This window comes from Canis lupus, chromosome 6 (genome assembly GCF_003254725.2).
Source record: "Canis lupus dingo isolate Sandy chromosome 6, ASM325472v2, whole genome shotgun sequence".
NCBI lineage: Eukaryota > Metazoa > Chordata > Mammalia > Carnivora > Canidae > Canis > Canis lupus.
The window spans coordinates 13006153-13029119 of record NC_064248.1 but is presented as its reverse complement, the minus strand read 5'-3'; the positions used below and the strand labels follow the sequence as shown (position 1 = coordinate 13029119).

At 52.6% G+C, this 22967-nt stretch overlaps 1 protein-coding gene across 14 annotated transcripts in view; it reads left to right on the top strand.

Moving 5' to 3' along the window:
• SDK1 (sidekick cell adhesion molecule 1) overlaps nucleotides 1–22967 on the top strand; it is a 911663-nt gene that overhangs the window by 863829 nt on the left and 24867 nt on the right. For all 14 annotated transcript variants that reach the window (XM_049111183.1, XM_035717437.2, XM_049111182.1 and 11 more), the window contains 5 exons: nucleotides 3865–3980; nucleotides 5987–6173; nucleotides 8072–8209; nucleotides 14457–14618; nucleotides 15411–15536. In XM_049111183.1, the coding sequence (XP_048967140.1) occupies nucleotides 3865–3980; nucleotides 5987–6173; nucleotides 8072–8209; nucleotides 14457–14618; nucleotides 15411–15536 (729 nt within the window). The remainder of the gene's footprint in view (nucleotides 1–3864; nucleotides 3981–5986; nucleotides 6174–8071; nucleotides 8210–14456; nucleotides 14619–15410; nucleotides 15537–22967) is intronic.

The window sequence follows — 22967 nt, the reverse complement described above, 5'->3', positions numbered from 1 at the left end:
AGTTAAAAATTGCTCTACCCAAATAATAAATCACTGGGTTACAGAAAGTAAAAGAAACCTAGCATGGCCTAGCATGATCTAGCATGGCCTAGCATGATCTAGCATGGCTTGTCATGATCTAGCACAATCTGACATGGCCTAGCATAGCCTAGCACTATTTGACATGGCCTAGCGTGATCTAACATGGCCTAGCATGGCTTGTCATGATCTAGCACAGTCTGACATAGCCTAGTGTGGCCTAGCGTGGCCTAGCATGGCCTAGCATGGCCTAGCATGGCCTAGCACTAGCAGATGCCCAGCATGGCCCCAGGTGGCACTGGCACCTGGGTGACCATCTGTCTGATGTGACCCCAACAGACACCCTACCTGTTGCCCTTCCCACTCTCATCTCTTACATTAGCCTTTGCTTCCCTGGCTCATTGTCACATGTTGAATTCTCCCCATTATTGAAGGATACTCGGTTTCCAGGAAAGACCCCGTGCCCCCCAGCCAGAAATGACTTCTCATGGCCCTTTTAACCTGTCCTCACAATTACACCCTATATCATCATTACTGTGATTTCTCTCTCTTGTTACACATGTCACTGTGCCTTTGGATCCACCCACCCCTCAGCATCAAGCCTAGGGCCTGGTCTACGTTCAGGAAGATGTTGCACATCACGCTGTGGCAACAACCAGCCACTGAGTCCCAGCAGCTTAATCACCAGCAGTAATTTCTCTCTCACATGCCCCGTCCTTCCTGGCCAGCTGTGTCTCTCCCGCTTCTTGCAGTCTTCCCTCCAAGACACAGACTGAAGGATCAGCCCCCGTGTGGGACCTGCTGGTCAGGTGGTAGTGGGGAGAGGAGGTAGCAGGCTGGGGAATCCTCTGGAAGCTTCTGCCGGAAGGTGGTCTGTGTCACTCCTGCCCACGTGTCGCTATTGCTTCCCTGTCATCACCACACTAGGATCAGAGAGGGGAGACATGTGGGCCCCCTTAGGAGAGAGATGACCCTCCTATAGGAAGGCAGTGGGTATTTTGAGTAGTGAGTGAGTCTGCAGAGTTAATTCCTATGGCACAGAAAATGTTCTGTTGCTCTCTCAAGTGTGCACTCATCTACCAAATATTTTTACAGACCTGTCTTCTCCTTCTTTCCATGCTGTGAGCACGCTACACTGTGCCTGTCCAGCTACCTCACCTTATGGCAGGTGCCGTGGGAGGGTCTGTGGCTCAGGACCCAGGAGTGACCAGGTCCACTCAGGGTCTGGTGGGCACGGAGTTAGGCAGCCAGGAGCCAGCACGCTGAGCTAAGCAAGTTGAGCTTGAGCCAGGCACAGCCGTTTTATTCTACTGCCTGTTGCTCCACCTGATGCTGGATGGCCACGGCGGGGGCAGCACATCCACCTGGGGGTCACATGAGATAGACAAAGTGCTGCCTTTCCTGCTGTGTGGGGCTTGCCTGCCAGTGTCGAGTCCCTAGAAAAATCAGAATCCCAGAAGATTCCAGAAATCTTCAGGTGCAGGGTGACTCTAGAAGTCTCAGAGTTCCTCTGTCACTGCCTTGGCAAACTTTCTCTCTCTCTTTCTGTCTCTCGCTTGCTCTCTCTCTCTCACTCGCTCTCTCTTGAGTGGCCAGGCTGGCAGGAGCCACCCACAAAGGACTGGATCCCTGCTGTGTGGCAGCATCGTCAGCCCTGATGTGAGACACGTGGAGAGTGTCCACTCTGCACCTCCACCTTTGCAAGCCCCCTTCTAGTGCTGCCTGTGAGCAATCTGTGTATCAGCACACGCCACACGCTGCTGTGCTAAAATGCCTTTTGAAACTGATTTCATGCACGTTAAGAAAGCATTCTGGTCTGATATCTGTGTTTACCATACACCACGGGTGCAAATAGGGGGAGAACACGCCGACAAGGGCTCACGAGACGTTCCATCAGTTCCCCACGAACACGCTCGATGATGAGCAAGACTGCATGTGGGCTGGTAAACAGCAGTGCCTAAGTCAGGTCATCCTGCGGGCGTGGAGACCCAGAAGCTTTCAGGAGCCAAAAAAATACATCTTGAAACTGACATGCTCTGTTCTGTGTTTACACACATTTCTCTCTTCCCTGCTTGTGTCAGCATCAAAAAAGTCCTTGTTACCCGCAGCATTTTTATGGCACAAGAGCTCTGTGCTGCAGAATAGCTGGTGGGCACATCAGAGCATCTCAGCTTGGGGACGGCAGCGCGTGTGGCTCAGCTGCCCCATGCACGGGGCCAGCAGGGTTTGTCCAGCGCGTGTCAACCGCAGCCCCGAGGCACATGGCCCCTGAATTCCGGGGGCCACCGCGAGCCCCCAGAAGCCCTAGTTTCTGTGGCCCTCAGTGTCCAGAGAAAAGTCTCAGGCCCCAGGGTCTGGAAAGGAGACTCGGGTTGGGGGGGCACCGCGCACAGACAGTTCTAACCGACTACCGGGGTAATGGCCGTGCTCAATTTTGCCTTTCACGTTTTAATTGTACAACAGTAATTTTGCGATAGAGTTGCCGATGGCAAACATGCAAAAGACATTAACTTTATTTATGTTTTGGATTATTAATGTGGCTGTTAAAATTCCTCCAGTTAGTTTTGATTGAATTGTTTTTTTGTGTGATTCTGTTGTTTAATGGAGCGGTAAATAAGAATTTCTGATAATGAGGCCGAGCATCTGTCACAACAACCTGGTGTGGGTTATTAACATTTCCATTAACGGCAGGGTGGGCAGCGATAATATGGGAGCCACACAGTTAGAACAAAATAAATAGTCGGTGTCAGGCTGAGTGGGTGTTAATTACTATTTTATTCTACACTGGGGTGGGGGGGTTGGGAAGGGGTGAGCCTCGAAGGTCGTTCTCTCCTGAGAGCCAGGGCACAGGGCTATCACCCTCAGACAGTGGACAGTGGCTGTTTAGTCGTCTCCATGCATGGCCTGGAAACACACTTGAGTCCAAAGGCAGAGCCCCTGGGCCCACAGGCCGAGGCCCCCAGACGGCTCCCAGGGCTCTGGGCCCAGCCCAGCGCAGACCTGTTGGGGTGCACGCATGGGCGGGCGGGAGACAGGGAGTAGCTCCCGGGAGGCAGGGAGCAGCCTGTCATGCACAAGTGTGGGGCGAGGACTTCGGAGACGGCTCGGAGCTGGCAGACAGAGGAGATGTGCTCTGCGTGTGCACACGTGCTCTCTGTGCTGTCCCAGCTTCCCACATTCCGTCCGGCTCAGCAGGCAGTCACGGTGTCCTCCCCACCGTTCCGGCAGTGTGGCCCTAGGGGCAGGAGGACAGGGTCCTCAGAGTTTGAGCCATAAGGGGTCTCGGGGCAGGGGCAGGGGGAACCGTGCAATCTATGCTCCTGTCCCCATTGGAAGGGCAGCCCTGCGCCTGCAGACCCGGGGAACAGGGCACCACAGCAAGAGGTTCCTGGAATGGGCACACAGATGCCTTTTTTCTCCATGTTCCATCCAAAATGCAGTGCCTCCTCCACTGTGAATGTCGCAACACACCCCACAGGGCCCGCAGGTCCTGCTGCTCTCTCAGCGACGAGTCACAGTTGGTGCAAAGACCTCGGATCCTCCAGCACTCATCACACCTTGATGCCCACAGCAGCCCTTAGGTCAGCCCGCCAGCATAGCCTCACGTCGCACTCCTGAGGCAAGCAGATGACCAGATCACACCTCTGTTTTTTAACACTCTGCTAATTGTGTCTCCAATTGTATTTTATGCATCTCTAGACGTGATTCTGGGAAGGGTTTGCAGCGCTCCCTGGCTTAGAAGCTGAGTGGCCCAGGGCAGGCTCTCAGGCAGCCCACTCTGGAGTGAGGTGTCCTGCACGTGTCAATAGACGCCACAGCTCCTCTTCTGTGCTCCTCTCTCCCCAGCCCCGGCCATGGCCCCGCAGAACATCCAAGTGACCCCGCTCACGGCCAGCCAGCTGGAGGTCACGTGGGACCCGCCGCCCCCGGAGAGCCAGAATGGGAACATCCAGGGCTACAAGGCAATGCCCTTTTGCATGGTTTGCTTCTTCCTTCCAGGTCACTTGTAGGCCAGGATAAGTGGCCCAAATCCCCAGGGTTCCTAAGGGCTTCACTGGAACCCTGGTCACACTCCAGGACTGCTGCCCTCGGCTCTCTAAGTCCTGCTGGCAGACACACAGCTGGCCATCAGGGCAGAGAGCCATGGACAATACCAAGCGGCTGTAGCAGGCTTAGCGAGACCTGGCCTCTCAGCCTGGGGGTGACGGTCTGGTTCATGGCACCGCTGGCTTGTGCCCAGCAGCCACGCCACCCCACCCCAGGCCCGGCCAGGAGCATCCAGTATCTTTGCTGACAATAAAACAGGGCAGGTTAAAAAGAGTGGGTTCTCTAGTGGAGCTCTGCCCTCGGGTTTCTACTGGATATTTCGTGAGGTCCAGGCTGGGAGGGCCAAGAATTTGCATTTCTAACAAGTTCCTCCAGGGGTTGGGGTTCCTAGGAAGCCCAGTTTGAGATCCATCACACTAAAATCTTATGATGTCATATTAGCTAAATATTGCAGACGTGGGGCAAAAGAAAGGCAGCGGGCTGATGAGTGATTGCCCAGAGCAGGTTTGTGCGGGGCAGGAAGCCCCCACAGCCATCTACAAGGCCATGTCCGTGCAGAGAACTCAGAAGGACCAGCTAAACCCACCCTGAAGAAAGCAGCCCCGGGCCCGTCCCTTGCAAACTGCCCCTTCCTTCTCCTGAATGACTCCTCGGTGGCCCAGCTGGGTCAGTCATCAGCCTCTGTGGGCCAGCCTGCCCTGATGACTATCGGGCCAATTAAATGTCCATTTAAAAATGATTTTTGTCAGTGTTTTATGAAAATAAACACCTTCCTCCGCGGCAGGGCTGTTCCAATGATTGATGAGGTAATGGGAAGTCCTGTGAGCTTGGAGGCAAAATGCTATTTATGGATGTCCAGAATATGTTTTCTAATTTCCTTAATGATAAAGACATTGAACTTGGGTATTGATCTCACGTTAGTAAGGCCTATCCAAGCGCAGGGTTGGATTGGCACAGTTCGGAGAGTACTGCACCACGACTTGCTGGTGCAAGTGAGCAATGCTCCCGCTCAGGGTGAGCGCAGCAGGGCCAGGAGCGCAGGCCCACACGGGAGGCAGGAATGCTGTCCCTGGCTCTCTGCGGCCTGCCACCTTGTGGGGGGGCAGCTCCCAGGGCCTGGCCAGGCTTCAGCCCACAGAGCCAAGGCGGATGCACGGGCGAGTCTCGTCTTCGTGCAGTCTGGCTGGCCCTGGCATGAGGTGGTGGTTCTCAGCCAGCCGTCCGGGGAAGCGATCCTGGCAGCCTCCTCCAGCCGTTGTACTTGGGCATCAAGTCCGCCCACGAGTACATACAAGCGTGGTGACAGGAGATGAATCTAGGAGACACACGGGGCTGTCACCACAGGGCTGAGCCCAATGGGGTCCCTTCCTCATATTATTTTTATTGCCACATTGATTGAAGACTCAGATGTCAGCTTGCTGTGGGAGCACAGCGTAGAGGCTCGGGTGCCTGTTCTCTGCAGAGGCTGGTGCAGGGGTGGGTGTGCTTGGCCTCCCTCCTTTCCAGGAGACTGAGGGAAGGGGCAGGCCGTAAATACAAGCACTAAGCTCTGGAAGGGAAAAGGAACTCTACTTACAGGCACCTAGGAGAAAGTGCCACTCCCATCTTCAGGCCCCTATGTTTTATTCAGTTAGGCAAAGCTCAAACTCCAGAAGAACAACTCAGAAATGCAAATTATTGGCTTCCTCAACGCTATTAGCAGCCAAGAGTTCCCCTCCCTCTGGCACTGACCTCAGCCCCCGCCCCCCCACCCAGACTCTCTGCCCTCCATGCCACAGCATAGCCCGACCCAGGGGCTGGCATGCTCGGGCCAAGGTCCCAAATCACCCTGTACTCGGGCCTCCTCTGTCTCCCACAGGCGCAGGAACAGGGGCAGCCACTCCTCCACCACCTGCCTCCGACTTCTGGCTCTTTCCAACAGGTTTACTACTGGGAGGCAGAGAGCCAGAACGAAACAGAGAAGATGAAGGTCCTGTTCCTGCCGGAGACGATGGTGAAGCTGAAGAACCTGACCAGCCACACCCAATACCTGGTCAGCATCTCGGCCTTCAATGCCGCCGGAGATGGGCCCCAGAGTGACCCCAGGCAGGGGCGCACCCATCAAGCTGGTAAGAGAGCAATGTGTTTCCAACCCACAGGCTTCCACAGGGCACCCCTCTCAATGGCCACAGTAGCCCCTGAGCCCAGACAAACGAGGGGCCCCTCCTCTCCATCCCCACAGCTCTCTGCTCGCCTGACCCAGAACACATGCCGATGTGTGCCAGGGGATCTCGATCTCCAGAGAGGCAGGCCTGGATGCGATTCATTTGCTTCCCCCAGGGGCTGGCCTTGGCCTATTGCGTGGTGGGGCCCCTGGTACCCGCGAGACAACAGTGAGCATAGTGTGCCTCCCTCCAGACTCTCCAGGATCACAGAGGGCAGGCAGGCTCTGCATCTGCACCCAGGCCTCCTTCCCATTCCCTCAGGGAGCTTCTTACTGGGCTCTTAGCTCCACATGTCCACAGCCCTAGGGGACGAGTGCCAGTGCACTGAGCCCAGGCCACAGTACGGGCACTCCCTGGGTTTCGGGGCCACAAACGACCTGGAATGGCTCACAGCTGCCTCTCAGACACTGGCCTAAAAGCATTTCATTGTCAGGTGTCACATGGCCTGTGGCCTCACCTCCACACACACAGGTTTTGTTTTGTTTTGTTTCTTGCAAAAAGCTTTATTATCTCCACTTGGTCCATGTTTTGGGAAAGGGCTCCAGGATGGTTAAAAAGCTGCCTGGTGGCTGCAGGGGAAAAGGTTCAGGCACAAGCCCTGGCACTGAGGGGTGGGAAGGTGCCAGAGGAGCCCCTCAAAGGCTGCTGGTCTCCAGAGGCTACTAGTCATGCTTGAGAGTGAGCCTTTTGAAAAGATACTCGCCCAGCCCAGCCTGGGGGGTGGCCACCCATCTTCCTGATGAGTTTTACCCCCTCATCTAGGAAGTGGTTCTCCAGGAAGTCACAGAGATGGGGACCCGCATGGGCAGAACCCAGGGCATGCAGATCCAGAAGGGCCTGGTTCAGGCTCTTCTCCAGAAGCAGCTTCGAGCACTTGTTCTCCTGTGGCTCTCAGCTTCCCAGTGACCTGGAGGTCATTAGGAAGTGGTCAGGAATTCCAAGGGAATGCAGCTTAGTGCTCGTCCCGGGGATCTGAGAGGCACTTCGTGGGACCCAGGAAGTGTAAGGCCCAGAAAGCCAAGGAGACCTGTCCCACTCAGGGCTCCCGGGCAGTCTGTGGGTTCAAGCATTGAACCCCCCCAGGTGCTCCATCTCCTGGGGTCAAGCAAAGACTTCTTTATGAAGCCCTGCCCAGCATGCAAGGGCTGCTTCCTCGGGGCCTCATCCAGTGGGGAGGAGTTGTTTCTGGAATCCAGGCTGGGTCCCCTGTTTCCTCCCAGGGCACCAGGGACCTGGCAGGTCACAGGGGTGACTGGAGGGAGAGCAGCTGGGGGACACGTGGTGGTGATTCTAGGGGCAGTCCTGGGCACTGCCCCCGCCCAGAGCCCAGGCAAGGGGTAGCAAGCAGGCTCAGCATCCTGACCACATGCCTGGCCCTCTGCAACCACAGGCAGCTTCTGCCCAGGATGGCTCACTGGGCCCCCTCCCACACTCCAGGGTGAGGCCAAGAAAGTGGGCAGAGCCTCCAGCGGCCTCGGTGGCCGGGAAATGAAGCCCTCTGCATTTCCCTCTGCGCCTCCATCTATTATTCATCTTAATGCCTTTGTCCCTGCGTCTCTCAGGCTCCTTTGTTTTTAAACCCCATCATTTTCTCTGCTCTTCTCAGGAGGGTCCAGGTTTCTGGTTGATCCTGGGAAGTTTGGAGATGGTCCATAAATCTTTTCATCCCACTGCGTGGAGACTATTACTGAGTTGAAAATAACATCTAGTAACACTTTCATTCTATGTGGAGGCGTAGACATATATGTAAATGATCTATAAAGGAGCTTTACTCAAAGTCCCTTTATGCTGTGTTCCTCTAGCTCCTGGGACCCCCAGCTTTTTGGCGTTCTCAGAAATAACATCTACCACGCTTAATGTCTCCTGGGGCGAACCGGCGGCAGCCAACGGCGTCCTGCAGGGCTATCGAGTGGTCTACGAGCCCTTAGCGCCTGTCCAAGGTGAGGCCAGAGGGGAGCGCGGGGAGGGTTGGCTTCACAGGTGTGCTCACGGCACTCCAAGGTCTGCAGGGTGAGGAGCGTGCCCGCTGGATGCCTGTGAGCCTCTGCACCCTGGGCTCCAGCACAGGCCTCTCCCAACTGGCTTGCAATGGGACACCCTTTGACCTTTCACATTTCTCTCCTGTTCTGCTGAGATCTTAGTCGTCATGGGCACCACTTGTTAAGACCACACAGAAAGCATCGGCCCATCAGCTTCTGTGGGCGTCCTGGAAGGGCCTCTAACCACCCACCATCCTCAGAGATTTTTCTGCTGTCACCCTCATTTATTCATTCACTTGAGTCTTTATGAAGCAACTTCTGCATGCCAAGTACTGTTCTAGATGCTGGAATCTATAGATCCAGGGAAGCAGGGATCTTTACCGAATTGTTTGTCGAGATCCTTGTTTCCCTGAATCCATGAGTTTGTATTCCAGTGAGAAAAGAACCAACTCACCCACAAACAATCCACGATACCATGGTGACCACTGTTGTGAGGACCCAGGTGTGCTGAACCCCTGGGGGAAGGCCTTCCTGGGGAAGCTCAGGCCTTCCACAGGCCACTGCGGGATGGGGTCCAGCATCCTGAGGTCAAGCCTGAGGAGTGGGGAGGAGGCCGTGTGAGAGCAACGGGCTGGGTCATGAGGGCTGTGGTGGAAACGCCCTGAGAGGGTCTGACTCACACAGACCAGGGTCCCTCTGGCTACAATCACAGTCTCATCGCCGTGGGTTGCAAAGATTTATTGATTGGCTCCAAACTTCCAAGGATCAGTCAAAAGCAGCACAGACCCTCCAAGAAGAGCAGAGGAAGCGTTTACACACAGAGGAGCCTGAGAGACACAGTGACTAACGCATAAAGATGAATCATAGATGGAAAGAGAAGATACACAAGCTTCTGGAGAGAAGGGGTTGTGGCCCTAGGCCTGGGAAGAACAGCAGCAGCCACAGCACCTGGGAAGGGGCTTGGAGCCAGGGGTCTCGGTGTGAGGAATGGGGACCAGGGATGCACATATTTGCAGTGGGGCCCCGGGGGAGCCTCCGACTGCACAGGAAGAGGGCAGAGACAGGAGCGTACCCTGGTTCTGTCATTGGGGAGCACTGCTCTGCTCCTGCTGTGTTACTGCCTCTGGCGCTGTTTCGATTTCTGGTATACCCATCCCTCCTCCCCACACACAGCTGAGGTGCTCTTGGAGTGGTCCACAGACATCCTTTCTTGCCCACTGTGTGCCCAACACCGGGGCCAGGGAAGGGAGACTAGCCCAGGGTGGGCTTCCCCTGGTAAAACACACAGCCAGGCTGTAAACATTATAGATTATTTAATGTCTAGGAGGAAAAAATATAACCAACACATCAAATAATATTGGCGCTCCATTTAAAGCCATGATAAGTTTCCTTTTAAAATAAGTACATTCAAGTAAAACAGGGAGTTGATTTGAAGAAAATTTAAGCACTAGATTTTATGTCATTGAATCTAAAATACCATTATTGACTCTAAGATTCATTGTTATTTTATGAAGTGCTAAGAAAGAAAAAATGCTTGCAGTAAACTGCGGCCCAATACGTTTGCATCATCAATCCCAAATCAAAGATGCAAAAACGTGAGGGAAGAGTTTCAGACAATTGAGGCACTTTGGTAAATAACAGTAAAGATAGGGCAGGCCTATAGTTTGTGAAATGGCAGAGGGCTCATGGCCGCACATGCTGTGTTCTTTTCAGTACCGGTTGCCTGGCTGGGGACCAGGTGGCCTGGGCACGGCTAGGGTTGGAGTCCCAGCAGCACGGGCCCAGAAGGAGCCAGGTTCTGTGCATGCTCATTCTGCATGGGCAAAGGGCAGGGAGCCACTGGACACATCCATCCTGCTGCCCAGGACTGTCTCCACCCTCCCATGTACGCACACATTTGCACACACACACTGGTTCCTGAGCCAACCCTGCAGATTAACTAGTGACATGGAAAGGAGAAAGGATTGCCAAGAATTGTGGTCCTGAGTGACCTTAGAGTCCTTCCTTATCAAGACAGTAGTCTTCCCATACTTCCTCAAATAAGTGATTTATTCAAATAAGTACATTGATGGGTTTGTAGAATTTCTAGAAACTCTGTGGTGGGCACCCCTGGGTCTGGTGCCCAGGCTGGCTCCCCTACTCTTGTAAAAAAGTACTTGCTGGCCAGGCAAGACCATGGCCATCATCACCACTTGGTTGTGAGCCATGGCGGGCCCTGCTTCGTGATCCCCCACACATCCAGTTCTGATGTCCCAGAGTCCTGCTGGCTCACAACACATCTGTCCCCATGGCCTTGCCTCCCCCTCCAGAGAGATGATCCTGCACATGTGGTTTCCTGGTGCTGTCAGGGTTGTGGTCACGTGGCCGTTCTACAGCAATGTTGGCATCATTCACAGGACACCAGCTAGACACTCAGGTCCCTCATGCGCAGCTGACATGAGCTTTTTCTCTGCTCCCTGTAGACACAGCCCCAACGCACATGCCCACCTCTCAGGTGCATTGAGGTAGGGATTACTACAAACCAGGCCCAAGCAAAGTAGCTGCAGATATGCCCTCCAAGTCCTCACAAAGCTGCACAGTGTCAGGGCCACTTTTACTGGCATTTCACAAGAAATCAGGCTTTGAGCCCTTAAGATGACATCCCAGGGCCTGCAGGTAAGGAATGCGGACACGCGTGGGGTTTGAACCCCAGTGGATGGGTTCGAAAGCCACGGTGATGGGGATGTGTCTGGAGTGCTTGCACATCTGCAAGTAAACACGCAGTGAACACCGCCAAGAGCGGCAGGAGTGGTCATCAAAGCATTTCATGGCCACCAGTGGCGCTTGTCATTCTCCCTCCAGTGACAATAGGCAGAGTCACTTGATTGCAACTATTTTGCCTCTTCCCACAAGGAATAAGTCTGTCCGTCATCAGCATCGTCTCTTGTCTGTCAAGAGGGCTGGTTCTTCCTGCCTGCTTTCCTTGCTTCGGCAGTGAGTGTGCTATTCTCTGAACTCAGGAGAAAGCACTTTCGCTTAGTGGCTCATGCATTTCTCCAGAATCTCGGGGTGCACAGCCTCATCAAGTCCCCTGGGTGCTAGAGAAGAAACCATCCAGACCCCCAAACTTGGACCATGGATGGATGGCTCCGGCGCATCCCACACTCCCTGATGTCTCCTGGTTGGTCCAGGCCCAGGGCGGGTGATGGGAAGCATTGAAGCCGCCACTGAGCCAGGCCCTCCGCGAGTCTGAGGGTTCTTTGTGTCAACTGCAGAAGCCATCCTGAAGCAGCACTACCCCTGCTCCAGCTGAGGGTGAAGCCAGTCATGGGCCCCCAGGTCCTCCCATGTCCCTGGCCACCAGCTCACCAGCCCTGTTCCTTAGTGCCGCGTGGTCGACCCCGTGACCTGACCTTCTCGGGCTGTCACTGCTTGCCACTAATGCCAGGATCACTTTTCAGGATGCCCCCCCCCCCCCCGCCATGTGCCTGTCTGGTCTGATGGCATCTGCCAGAGCCCCTGGCTTGGCCAGACAGCAGCCACAGGTCCTGACCCCATCCAGCCCAGAAAAGAACACAGGCCAGTAAAGGGCAGAAACTCAGAGCAGGAGAGGGTTGCCCGTGCCCTCTCTCTGCCCGTACGCCCTTTGGGGCATTTTGACTTCTGGCTGGCAAGAGGGAAGGGAAATGTCAGTTGACCACAGGACTATGCTGTTATATCATGAAAAGGACAAGACGCTCAGGGACGAAGCCAGAGAAGGCAGTGACGGGGAACACACTCAGCGGAGGTCAAACTGTCCAGCATCTCTGGCCGCTGGTCCAGCCCTCGCCGTCCCACCTCCATACCTAGATCCTGCTCTCCCGGGGTGGGGGTGGGGGCCCCCTTCATTCCTCCACAAAGCCTTTGCTGCATCCCTTTCCCAAGGGCAGCAGTTGGCCCATCAGCTCGGTGTACGGGCCTCTTGAGTGGGGGGTCTCTTAGAGAAAACCAACCCCTGTCTCCTTCATGTTTTATCCGGATTCCCAGTAGGAAATCGGGAAAGTAGCAAGTGGGTCTCTGAACAATTTCCAGATCTTCACAATGCCTCCAAGAATGTTTCCCAGAGATGTGGCTGCAAATGAAGTGAAAACATCAGGCATGTTTAGCAAGGGCTAGAATCGCACTAATCTGCAGTAATGCCAGTCCTTTGGTGAAGATTGCCAAAGACATGACATGTGTGCTTAGACACATAGATATGCCTGTGTGGTGAAGATGGAGGAAAAGCTGTACAACAGTGATGTCAGCCGGTAGTGATTTTCCTGGCTGTTTTTCCTGCCTCTTCGCCTGGGCCCTGGCGGTGCCTGGGATACACGTGGACAGACTCCGGGGCAGACTCCGGGCTAGCCAGATGCTCATCAGCCCTGGCCAAGGGAGCAGAGAGCAGAGCGTCCACTCAGTGCCAATGGGCCCTGTGGTCACTCCATCAGGAAGATGGGCCTGGCTCACCCCTCGCCGCCCCTGGCCAGCCCCCTGGTCACGGTGGGGAGCACCGAACCACATGGAGCATGAGCCACTTCTCATGTTTTAGGGAACGGATTTTATGGAAAAGCTACTTTTATGTTTTTTTAAATGTTTTAAATGGTAGTATTTTATATGATTGCACCCCGGGGCTTTGTAGAGTAGGGCACGGTTTAAAAATTGACTAAATAAATAAGATTCTGACATAGTTGAGATGCAGGGGAGGCCAGACTAACTCTACCTCCTAGTGGGTTGGAATTCACAAAATCTGCACATGGGTTTGTTCTGCTCTGGGGAAAAGAAAGGCATTTTTTAATTAAAAAAAAAAAAAAAAGGAGGGGTGCCATCCAGAATAACTTTATATCCAAAAAGATCCCATCCATTTGCTGATGGTGGTCATTGTATGTGCAAACTGTCACCCTGAAGCCCCTTTCTTGAGCCACGCAAGGTGAGGGCAGGTTCTCTGGGCAGAACGGGCCCTGTTCCTCAATAGAAAAACTCAAATTCAGAGGTCACTCAAACACAGAAACATTCTGACATAGTTTGGAAGAGAATCATTTAGCTGAATCAGTGTTCTACAAAAGGCATAATATGAAAACAGTGAATCAGCTGGAAGGTATTTGGACAACTGTAAGTTGAAAGACATTGGCTTTGATGACTTTGAAGGATGAACCCGTTTTGTCATTAACACTTTGTTGGGCTCTTCTGAGGTCACAGAGATATAAGGATGAAGGGTCCGAGGGCACCAACCATCCACACTGAGGGCAGGCCCAGCCATGACCTCCCAGGCCCGTCCATTCACGCTGAGCGCCTGGCCAATGGTGGGGGCGGGGGCAGGGGCAGGTGCTAGGGAAGCACTCCCGACCAGCTCTGCCGACTAGTGTCAGAGGGGCCACCTCTTCATCGCCCCACCCCGAGGGATGCCCAGAGACACCCACATGCTGTGTCAGGAGCTTACAAGACTTTTTTCTAACACATCACCTTCAAACTTTAATCAGAGAGCCCCATTTCTGTCCCGGAAAAATGCTGCATTTGTATAATTTTTACTATGTGTCTTCCTCTCCCGATGTTAAATCTCAATTTTCTAATTACCAGCTACACTTTTGCTTCAGTTATGTATTTAGGAGTGAAAATGTCTCCCTGTCCTCATGGTTCTCCAAGTGCAGGGCATCGATATTTGCCATGACAGCCTTTCTTCATCAATGCTTCAAAATCCAAAGATAAAGTTTTTACCAGTGGCTTGAGGTCTTTAGGCCACAGCTAGGCCAACTCATTTGGGCTGGAGACCCCTCTTGCAGGAAGCCCATCTTTTAGCTGAAATGAAAACTCCTGCATCTTCTTCTCTGTTCTCTTCTCCGAAGTCAGGAAGCTCCAGGTCACCTATGCAAGCGACACAGATCCTGGTGCCGCTCAGAGCGCAGGGGAGGAGAGAGTGACCTGGGTGCAGGAGGACGGCGGTCTTCCCAGTGCTGTGTGGGACACTTGGGCCACCTCCCCGCTTGGCACCATGAGGCTGGGTCTTCCCTTTGCCAGCACCACTTATGAGACTTAAACACTAATTACACGTATCTGTGCTGAAAATTGGCTATTACCACCACTTAAACTCCTCCTAATTGTAAGCAATACTTCCTTAGCAAGCCGGGGATGCTGTCCCTGTTGCCATGGAGAAATAGTTGGTGCTCGGTTGCTTCTCTAAATGTGGCCCTCTCCTGGCCTTTGCTCTTGGTTCCAGGGGTGAGCAAGGTGGTAACGGTGGACGTGAACGGGAACTGGCAGCGCTGGCTGAAGGTGCGGGACCTCACCAAAGGAGTCACCTACTTTTTCCGCGTGCAAGCACGGACCATTGCCTACGGGCCCGAACTGCAAGCCAATGTCACGGCCGGGCCAGCTGAGGGTAAGTGGAGCTCTGTGGTGGGGCCTGCGCCCAGTACAGCGCCAGAGGCGAGTGGTGTGCCCCTTCCACCTAGGGGTCCATCCTCGCCGTCAGCTAAGCGACCGTGGCCCACTCAGAGTGGGCAGGAACACAGGACCATTTTGGCAGCATGGGTGACTTCAAAAGCATGTGCTAGCACCATCTTTTATGGATGGACTGGTTAAATATAGATGAGCAAATTCTTAGGTGTTAAACATGTAACGTTTTGGGTTGTTTTCTGAAAAAGTTGGGAGAAAACAAGTGAATTTTTAAGGGTTTATTTATTTATTCTGGTGGGAGGCAGAGAGAGAGGGAGAAAGAATCCCAAGCAGACTTCCTGCTGAGCACGGAGCCCAACTCAGGGCTTGACCTCACAACCCTGAGATCCTGACCTGAGCCAAAAGCCAAAAGTCGGACATCCAACCAATTGTGCCACCCAGGCACCCCAAACACACATGAATTTTGGCAACCAGATACACAAGAGAAGTTTGAAGTGTTCACATCATGATGAGGAGCCACATGGCTTTGTACTTAAACTATTGGGCACCTAGGAAGATGAGGGTAGCAGAATCTAGGTTCACAAGGCCCCTGCACATCAGGCACAGGACTGGGCCCATGGCATGGCTCATCTCTGTTCCATCTGGTCAATCCCAGAGACCCATGTAGCCTTCCCACATCTAGGATGAGAAAAGTGTGATGTGGCAAGGCTAAGCCACCTAGGCCTGGCTCCACCTGTCCCAGTCTCTACCGTCCCCTGCCTCTTTGATCCCACAGGCTCTCCGGGCTCCCCCAGAGATGTCTTGGTCACGAAGTCTGCCTCTGAACTGACCCTGCAGTGGACCGAGGGAAACGCAGGCAGGACACCCACCACTGGCTACGTCATCGAGGCCAGGCCCTCAGGTAAGGGGGGGGGGTCTGGGTACCTGCCAACCCCAGAGTCTGAATATCAGAGCCCTTGGGCTCCTCTCAGCCTTTCCCTAACGATACAGAGATGAGGGCACCCTGATGAAATGTCGGGCCCTTCTCTCCCTCTCCTCCACCACCTTGCGGGTCTGAGATTCTCCATGTTGCGCCACAGTGCAGGTCTCTGGGAACGTGGTATCGTCTTCCTCAGAAATAGGTACATGCAAACTTAGGGACACTTAGAGACATTTCCAACTCATCAGTAGGATTCAAGAGTGCTTCCAGGGGCTCATCCCAGGCTCTGTGTGTTTGCACCCGGATAGACAGAGTCCTGCTCCTTTCTGGTCATGATGAAGATGCCTGTTCCCAGGAAGCCTACATGTCCTCTGCCCCATTTTCAGGCTCCTGAAATGACTCTAAGGTCATTCCCTACCCTGTGTGCCCTAAGAGGGTTTTTGCTCTCTTCCTCCCATTCAACAGTAATAACCAAGCACGGACATTATTAGAAAATCAATTTCTGCTGCACTGAGCTGGCTGTTACTCCTTGGAGCTAGAGGGTGTCACCAAATGCAGAGAACACTGAGCATGTCCGCTGTAACCTTCAGATGGTCATGCAAGTATCTGAGCATGAAAAAACACGGTGCGCCAGGGCTGCATGCAGAAAGCCCGCTGCCAGAGCCCGTCCATGGTGCTAGGCATCCTTGCAGTCAGATATTTAAAGAAGCTGTTGGACCGAGAGGGAAGGTCTGCAGGGTCACATACATCACTGTGCCAGACAGACTGCCCGCCAAACTGCTTTTGAGAGATTCCTAGTTGTAAACACCTCCTAGAAACTTCCAGGTAGAAAATCTGGTGCCTGAGACCAAAACAGCATCTGTTAAAGGCAATATGAAGAATTATTTGGCTCAAGCACTCACACATTCAGTGCGTCAGGCTGAGGGGTCCTGGTAGCTTGTGTTGAGCAAGGCATTTGGTCTGTTCTGGAAGTGGAGGGTCTCAAATCAGTGACAGGCCTTCTGTGGCCACTGGCCCCCCCCCACCCCATCCCTCTGGAAGCAGTTGGCCCCGAGAGCAGACAGCAAGCTCTCTGCTGAGAACATCCAATTCCTGAGCCCTTGCAGAGACTGGCAGGAGCTTGGAATACAGGCCCGGTCAGGTCTGGGCCCAGTCGAGGGCTGCAGAAGCTACACTGACACCAGAGAAGCAACTCGACGCTTTTCTCCCCAAATCTAGGGAGAGCATTCATTGCAAAGGTTACATTGTGAGCCTCCAGGCCCACCAAGGGCTCCTGAGAGAATTACGGAGATCCATGGACATCACTGACCTCTAACTGAAATTCAGCATTTCCTTCCCTTATAAACACAGGCATGTTCATCTACTCTGGCTGCATGGACCCCACACTGGGTGGCTTAACCCACATGCATGTACTGTCTCCATCTGGAGGCTGGCCATCCAAGGGCCAGGTGTGGCTCAGTGGGGTCCCCTGAGGCTGTGAGGGAGGGTCTCCAGCTATGTCAATCTCGGGCATTCTTTGGCTTCTGGAGGCACCACCCCCATATCTGCCTTCTTCCTCTGTACCCTTCTGTCCCTGTGCTCAATTTTCTCCTTTTTACGAGGACAACCAGTCATACAGGATTAGGAAGGGCCCCAACTCAGGACCTCATCTTGACACATGCAAAGACCCTATTTCCAAATAAGATCACATACTGTGATGTTGGGGATCAGACTTTGAACACATGAATTTTGAGGGGATGCAATTCAACCCACAACAGTAGGTAGGAAACCACATAAGTAGCTGTAGAAACTGTGGAGTTGTCAGCAATAGAAATCCCACTGCTTTCCATCTCATCCTGGACTGGCAGGCACTTCCCAGCATGGTTGACCTTATCATTTGAACGCTTCCCGGACCTTGTTACCCGGTGTGACCCTGGCCTAGTGGCACTCACCAAAATCCAAGCCTCTGTACCCCATCTTCCAAAGAACCATGTATGCAGTCCACCAGGTAGTGCAACAAAAACTGCACATGACCCACAGGATCTGAATATCTGCAATATGGGGCTGCTGTGAACCTCTAGTCACCTCTAGGTAGTTATAGGCATCAGCAACATAACTGATTCCTTTTACAATTTATTTTATGCATTAAAGTCATTCTGAGGTGTTCCTTCACCTTCTCAGAGGTGAAGAGGTGTGGTGTCAGCAGATTGCCAAAGGGGTCTGTGGCACCAAGGAAAGATAAGAGGCCCTGGAGGATACACACACAGAAGACCCTTGCCAACTCATTTCCTTCTGCCTGAGAGCTTGGTCCCCAACTAGAGTGTTAAGAACCCCACTGGATGCGTGTCTGTGAGAGGACCACAGTGGGGTCATTGGGGTGCAGGTCATTCTGTGTCTGGCCTGTGTCAATGTCACTTCCCAGTTGTGATGCTGGTGCTGTTGTTTTGCATGATGATCCCATTGGCAGACACCAGATAGAGGGCAAATGGTATCTCTGCATTATTCCCCATAACTGCATGGGGTTCTATAATTATTGCAAAATAAAAAGCTCAGCTTAAGATTTTAAATATATATATCCCATGGATGGTGTCCTGTTCAATCAAGTGCAACAGCACATCTTCGAAACGAGCATTTTCGTGTCAGAGATCAGCCGTGGGGAATGTATCACATCAGCAGCCAGACACGGGTGTATGGGCTCAGAATCTGAACAGTGGAGAGCACATTCTGGCACTTTCTGAGTAAAGAGAAGGTATTGATTCTCAGGCTTGCCTGGGGAGCTATTCTCTTTGGGTTATCATGTGCTCATTCATCCACCATAACGAAGGAAGCGGGTTGCTTATTGGCCAGAAATGCAGCTTTAGGGAGCGTGGATGGTGGTGTGAAGACGAGCTAACTGGGATGCGGGCCTGGGTTTCTCATGGAGCCCCGTACCCTGAGGTCCTCGGCCAGATGGGCACCTCCTGAGATCAGCAGGACCCTGAACTGGGCAGGTTGGTGCCGCTATGTGGAAACCGGCCCCCAGGGACTATGATGTGACAGGAAACCGACCTCCAAGACGCTGTCTTGTTCAATGAGCGCTAAAAATTTGGCCTCCACTTCTGTTCTGAGACAGATTTCCCCTTTCAGACCGTGGACGGAACCAGAGCGGCTGCGGGGCTCCCTGTCTCCCCTCGGAAGGGCGCTTCCTGCCTCCGGTGACTGGGGCCAGCAGCAGCTCAGAGGCAAATGAAATGCTTTTATGGATTGTCAATATTTAAACACCTTGCTGGTGCCTTAGGGCTTTGGATCTCAGCTGTCATCTATTACAGGCCTCATTACACAAAACATTAAACGCTCTATCTTATTTTCTCCACCGAAGCTCTCTGGCAAGACTTTCTCCTCGCAGGGGAGTGGTTTTCAATGGGAGCGTGGATCTGGTAAGATGGACCCAGGTTTTCATGAGGAGGCCTTATTTTTGATGGGATCCATGCAGCACACGGGGGTTCCTCCCCAATGGGTGTCTGGGGAGCCTGAGCCACTTTGTGTTAGGTGGCCCCTGCCCCTCGCCGCCCCCCACCCGCCCGTCTGCTCGGCGTGCCATCTTCTCACCCAGCCAAATCTCCATCTTGCCCCCGGGAGGCAGGTGGCTCGTCAGCTAGTGGCTGGTGTCGTGAGGTGGCCAGCAGGGCCGGGGCAGCCCAGGCAGGTGGGGGCAGATGGCAGAGCAGCCTCTGGCTCTCCTGCATGGTCACCGTAACCCCTACAAATTCTGTGGGATCTCCCCATGCTGTCCTAACGCGGAGATAGAACCAAACAGCAGCTATGAGATTTTTTTTTTTAATTTTTATTTATTTATGATAGTCACAGAGAGAGAGAGGCGCAGAGACACAGGCAGAGGGAGAAGCAGGCTCCATGCACCGGGAGCCCGATGTGGGATTTGATCCCGGGTCTCCAGGATCGCGCCCTGGGCCAAAGGCAGGCTCCAAACCACTGCGCCACCCAGGGATCCCAGCTATGAGATTTGCATCTCGGGCTGGAACATTCCTGGGAAGGACGGTCAGTGAGTGCAGACCCAAGGACAGCCTTGCCAAAGATGCATGTCTCCACTTGTGCGTACGTTTCCTCTTCGTCGGTGTTGCAAAATTCCCTGGAAGGCAGAGGAAACTATGCAGTGGGCTTATGCAGATGATTTATTTACACAAATTATCCCAAGGCAGTTTATTGTGTAGATCACGAAACCGAATTTACATATTTACACAATAGACTGGAATGGCACGAAAGGAACTATAAATATATTTTCCCCTCCGAAGCAGCTGTGAAATTCATATTTAGGATGTACTCGGTGCGGGCAGACATTGTTCTGCCTTTTTCACAAATGAGTGTAGATAGCCCAGAGATGAGAGCTGGTCAGCAGGAGGACAGGCCCCTAGTTCTGGTCCCTGATCGCCACCCTGCCCCCCCTGCCCCCCGCCTCCAGCATCTCCCAGCTCCCTCCCCACTCATTTTGTTCATTCGGGTCTTCGGCCCTGGGACTTTTCAATCGAACAAAGAAAAAAAAACCAACCTTTTCCCAAAGGTTTAAAATTCACAGAAATCCCTGAGTCAGCAAATGCGGCGGCCGGCTGCTGACCCTCCCCGGCCGGGCAGTCAGTCCTGCCCGCCTCACACCCACCCCTGTATCCGCTGCGGCCTCCTCTTCCTGAGCTCACCCGGCACAGGTGTCCTTTGCTTCTAGACATCCACCTCATTCTGTCTCCTCCTTAAACCAGGATCAGATAAAAGGTGATTTTTTTTTCTTCTCAGAGATATTTAGCCCCGTGCATGAGCACCCCCTGCTTCTGTTAAATTTCAGACTGAGACTGACCACCGATACAAAGAGAAAAGGCAGTGTTTAAGGAATAAACAGCTGACAGGCCTCCATTTGCTCAGAGCTGCAGGCTGACAGTCACGTTGTTGGTTGCGTGAGTTAGTGGAACCAGAAATCTGGGGCCCGTGAGTGACAGTTTCATTCAGCATGGAGACCCTGTTTAATTGTCCATGAAATCAAACTTTTGTTGGCCTGGCGTCTGTCTGAATACCTGCGGCACGCAGCTCGGTTCTGGGCGTTGGAGGGATAAATTGAGCGACCCTCGGATGTGCCTGAGCTGGGCTCTGTCTCAATTCAGGAGAGAAGTGTTCATGTTTCCAGGTTTATTAGGACATTGTCTGGGAGCAGATGTGCCTCCTGCCGCTGGGCGGGGGAGAGGCGGGGGCTGCGAGATGGAAACAGACTCGCTCTGTCGGCTGCAGGCAGGTCTGTTCTAAGGCAACGAAACCTATTTAGGTGCGAAAGGGTTCTTTCTTCAGGGATCTTTACTCTCAGCCACTTCCTGTGTTTAGGGCACAGATAACGCAGTCGAGGCAGCAAAGACAAAGCAGAGTCCATATTCTTTTTTTTTTTTTTAACATTGTGTTTATTTATTCATGAGAGACACACAGAGAGAGGCAGACATAGGCAGAGGGAGAAGCAGGCTCCATGCAGGGAGCCCGATGTGGGACTCGATCCCAGGGCCCTGGGATCATGACCTGAGCCAAAGGCAGGCAATCAACTACTGGACCACCCAGGTGCCCCCAAAGAGTTCATATTCTTCAAAGAAACACCAAACCACTGAGGAGTCAGAATGTGGCTTCTCATCGCCTCCCCTGAGGTCAGCCCGACTTGGGACATGTGATCACTGGGATCCATTTAGGAATATTTGGGAAGTTTCTCAGCGGTGTCCCACCTGCTTACCTTGTGGGGTGTCCTTTCCCTGGCAGGTGTTTCAGAAGCAGAAGTCCAAGCAGGTGTTACCTTGGGCATCCAGGAACCCCACACATAAGTGTGATTTGGGCTCCCTCCCCGCCATGGACCCCCCCCATCCTGAAGGTCAGTAGGACCCCCAGGACATTCAAAGCATGGCACCAGGCATCAGACACTCAGGAATGTAGCTTCAGAAGACATTTCGACTCTTTTCCATCCTGAGAAACCCAAGATGGTAATGTAGGAACTCCTTGAGTGGGAATGGGAAACCAGGCTGGGATCCCCTGAGCCTCCTGGTAGGGGTGAGCCTCGCCTGTGGTCTAAGGACTGGCTGAGCTGGATCCCCAGAATGGCCCGTAAAATGTACAAAGGCATGTGTGCCTCCCACGTGTTGATTGAGATGGGAATCCGGCGCTGGGGATTATCCTGGTGCGTGGAAAATCAGTTGCACAAACCTCATTATAGCTAATAGTTCTGTAATGTTATTTTCCCCCCTAATTTGTAGAGATACTTTTCTCCATCATTGATTTATTGAGATATTTAACGGCATAAAACAAATGAGAAAAACAATCCACGGTGGAGGCACAGAGTGGACGCTTCAACAGCTGGCAGGCTTTCCTTACCCACTCAGGACCACGATGGAAATGATAGTATAGACAGATCGCCCAGTGAATTACAAGCGACGTCTGAAATGCCGAATGCGCTAATTTTGGCAAAGAAAAATTAGCAAAATAAAAACGAGAACATTTTCTTCTGTTAGCTCAGAAGGAAATTCTCTTGCTATGACTCTCCCTCCCCCAGTATTTTTCAATGTAAACGGATCGCTAAATTGTTCTGTGTTGAGATTCTATATCAATATTTTAAAACTTTTTTTTTTTTTTGAAAAATGAACACAATTCCTGGAGCTATGACAGAGCGCTTAAAATAAAATGTGGCCTTTAGGTGATGGCAGAGGAAGAGGAAATAATTTTTTTTCTTCAGTAGCAGGAAAGCATTACAGAAACATTAATGCAAAAGACACTCAGAGAACCCACTCCAGAAGAGTTCAGACCTACTCAGAACAGTCTGAGAATACCTTTCACACAAGTCCCTTAATTGCAATGGTTTAAGCAACATTAATTTTAAAAGAGCCCTTTTTTTCTTGAGTCTCTTACAGCATAAAATTGTCTATTATTTTATTTTTTTTAAGATTTTATTTATTTGAGAGAGAGTTAGAGAGAGTTGAGGGGAGGGGCAGAGGAGAGAGAGAGAGTGTGGGTTCTGCACTGAGCTCAGAACCTTGATATGGGGCTTGATCCCACCACCCTGAGATCAGGACTTGAGCTGAATATCAAGAGTCAGATGCTCAACTGACTGAACTACCCAGTTGCTTCTTGTCTGTCCTCTTAGAGGAAAAACGACTGAATAATTCAGTCAACATTTAAAGCCCTTAGACTACTTCCTCATGACTTGCTCATAGTAAGTGCTAAAGGCATTTACTAGAAGCCTGCTTGTGCCAGGCCCTGCAAAGGGCTATGGAGATACAAAAATGGGTGGATGGATGGATGGATGGATGGATGGTAGATGGATGGACGGATGGATGGTAGATGGATGGACGGATGGATGGTGGATGGATGGACAGATGGATGATGGATGGATGGATAGTTGGATGTATGGATGCATGGATAGATAGATGG